The following is a 797-nucleotide window of genomic DNA, read 5'->3' as shown; positions in this document are numbered from 1 at the left end:
GCAGCAGCAGCAGCTGTCGCTGCTGCTGCTGCTGCTGCTGAAGGTGCAGCAGCAGCAGCAGTTTCAGCCGCAGATGCAGCAGCAGGGCCCGAAACAGCAACGCGAGGGGTCGGGGGAGCTTTTGCAGCAGCAGAAGCAGCAGCAGCAGAATCAGCAGAAGAAGAAGCAGCAGCAGGTGGCTCATCTGTGACAGTGAGAGACTCAACTGCAGCAGAAGCAGCAGCGGCAGAAGCAGCAGCAGCAGCAGCAGAAGCTGCAATAGAGTCTCTTGCTGCGCTGTTGGACGGGCCAGTGCCGCAGCAGCAGCCGTCTCGCAGTGTTGCTGCTGCTATTGCTGCTGTGCACACAGTTACACAAGAAGCAGAGCAGGCAGCCCTTGCTGCTGCTGCTGCTACTGCAGCAGCAGCGGCAGCAGCGCAGCAGACAGCGGATCCAGTGCAGCAGGAACCAGCTAGTGCGGGGCGCACGCGAAAAAATGCAGCAACGGCAGCAGCTGTTGTTGCTGCAACTGCTGCTGCTGCTGTCTCCGACGCAGCTGCAGCAGACGTGTCCCACGAGCAGCAGCAGCAAGATGAAGTACGCAGCTTAGGTGCGGTGGAGACTTCAAATGCAGCAGCAGGAGCAGCTGCTGCTGCTGCTGTTGTTGCTGCTGGCGCGGAGGGTTCCGGTCCGTCAGATGCACCAGGTGCAGCAGCAGCAGCAGAAGGTGCTGCTGCTGCTGCTGCTGCTGCGCATCCAGCATCTTCAGTGGAGGCTGCTATTCCTGCGCCGGGGCCTGAGTCTGCGTCGCCAGAAGC

General features: G+C 61.2%; 1 protein-coding gene across 1 annotated transcript in view; it reads left to right on the top strand.

Moving 5' to 3' along the window:
• Window positions 1-797, top strand: part of ETH_00039420 (uncharacterized protein) — a gene marked incomplete at both ends in the record, with an annotated part of 1603 nt that overhangs the window by 514 nt on the left and 292 nt on the right. The window contains one exon of the mRNA XM_013375099.1: window positions 44-797. Within this exon, the coding sequence (XP_013230553.1) occupies window positions 44-797 (754 nt within the window). The remainder of the gene's footprint in view (window positions 1-43) is intronic.

Source organism: Eimeria tenella, genomic scaffold, assembly GCF_000499545.2.
Source record: "Eimeria tenella Houghton genomic scaffold, Eth_scaff2515, whole genome shotgun sequence".
Lineage (NCBI taxonomy): Eukaryota > Apicomplexa > Conoidasida > Eucoccidiorida > Eimeriidae > Eimeria > Eimeria tenella.
The sequence above is the reverse complement of the archived record's forward strand: the minus strand, read 5'-3'. Positions and strand labels throughout refer to the sequence as shown.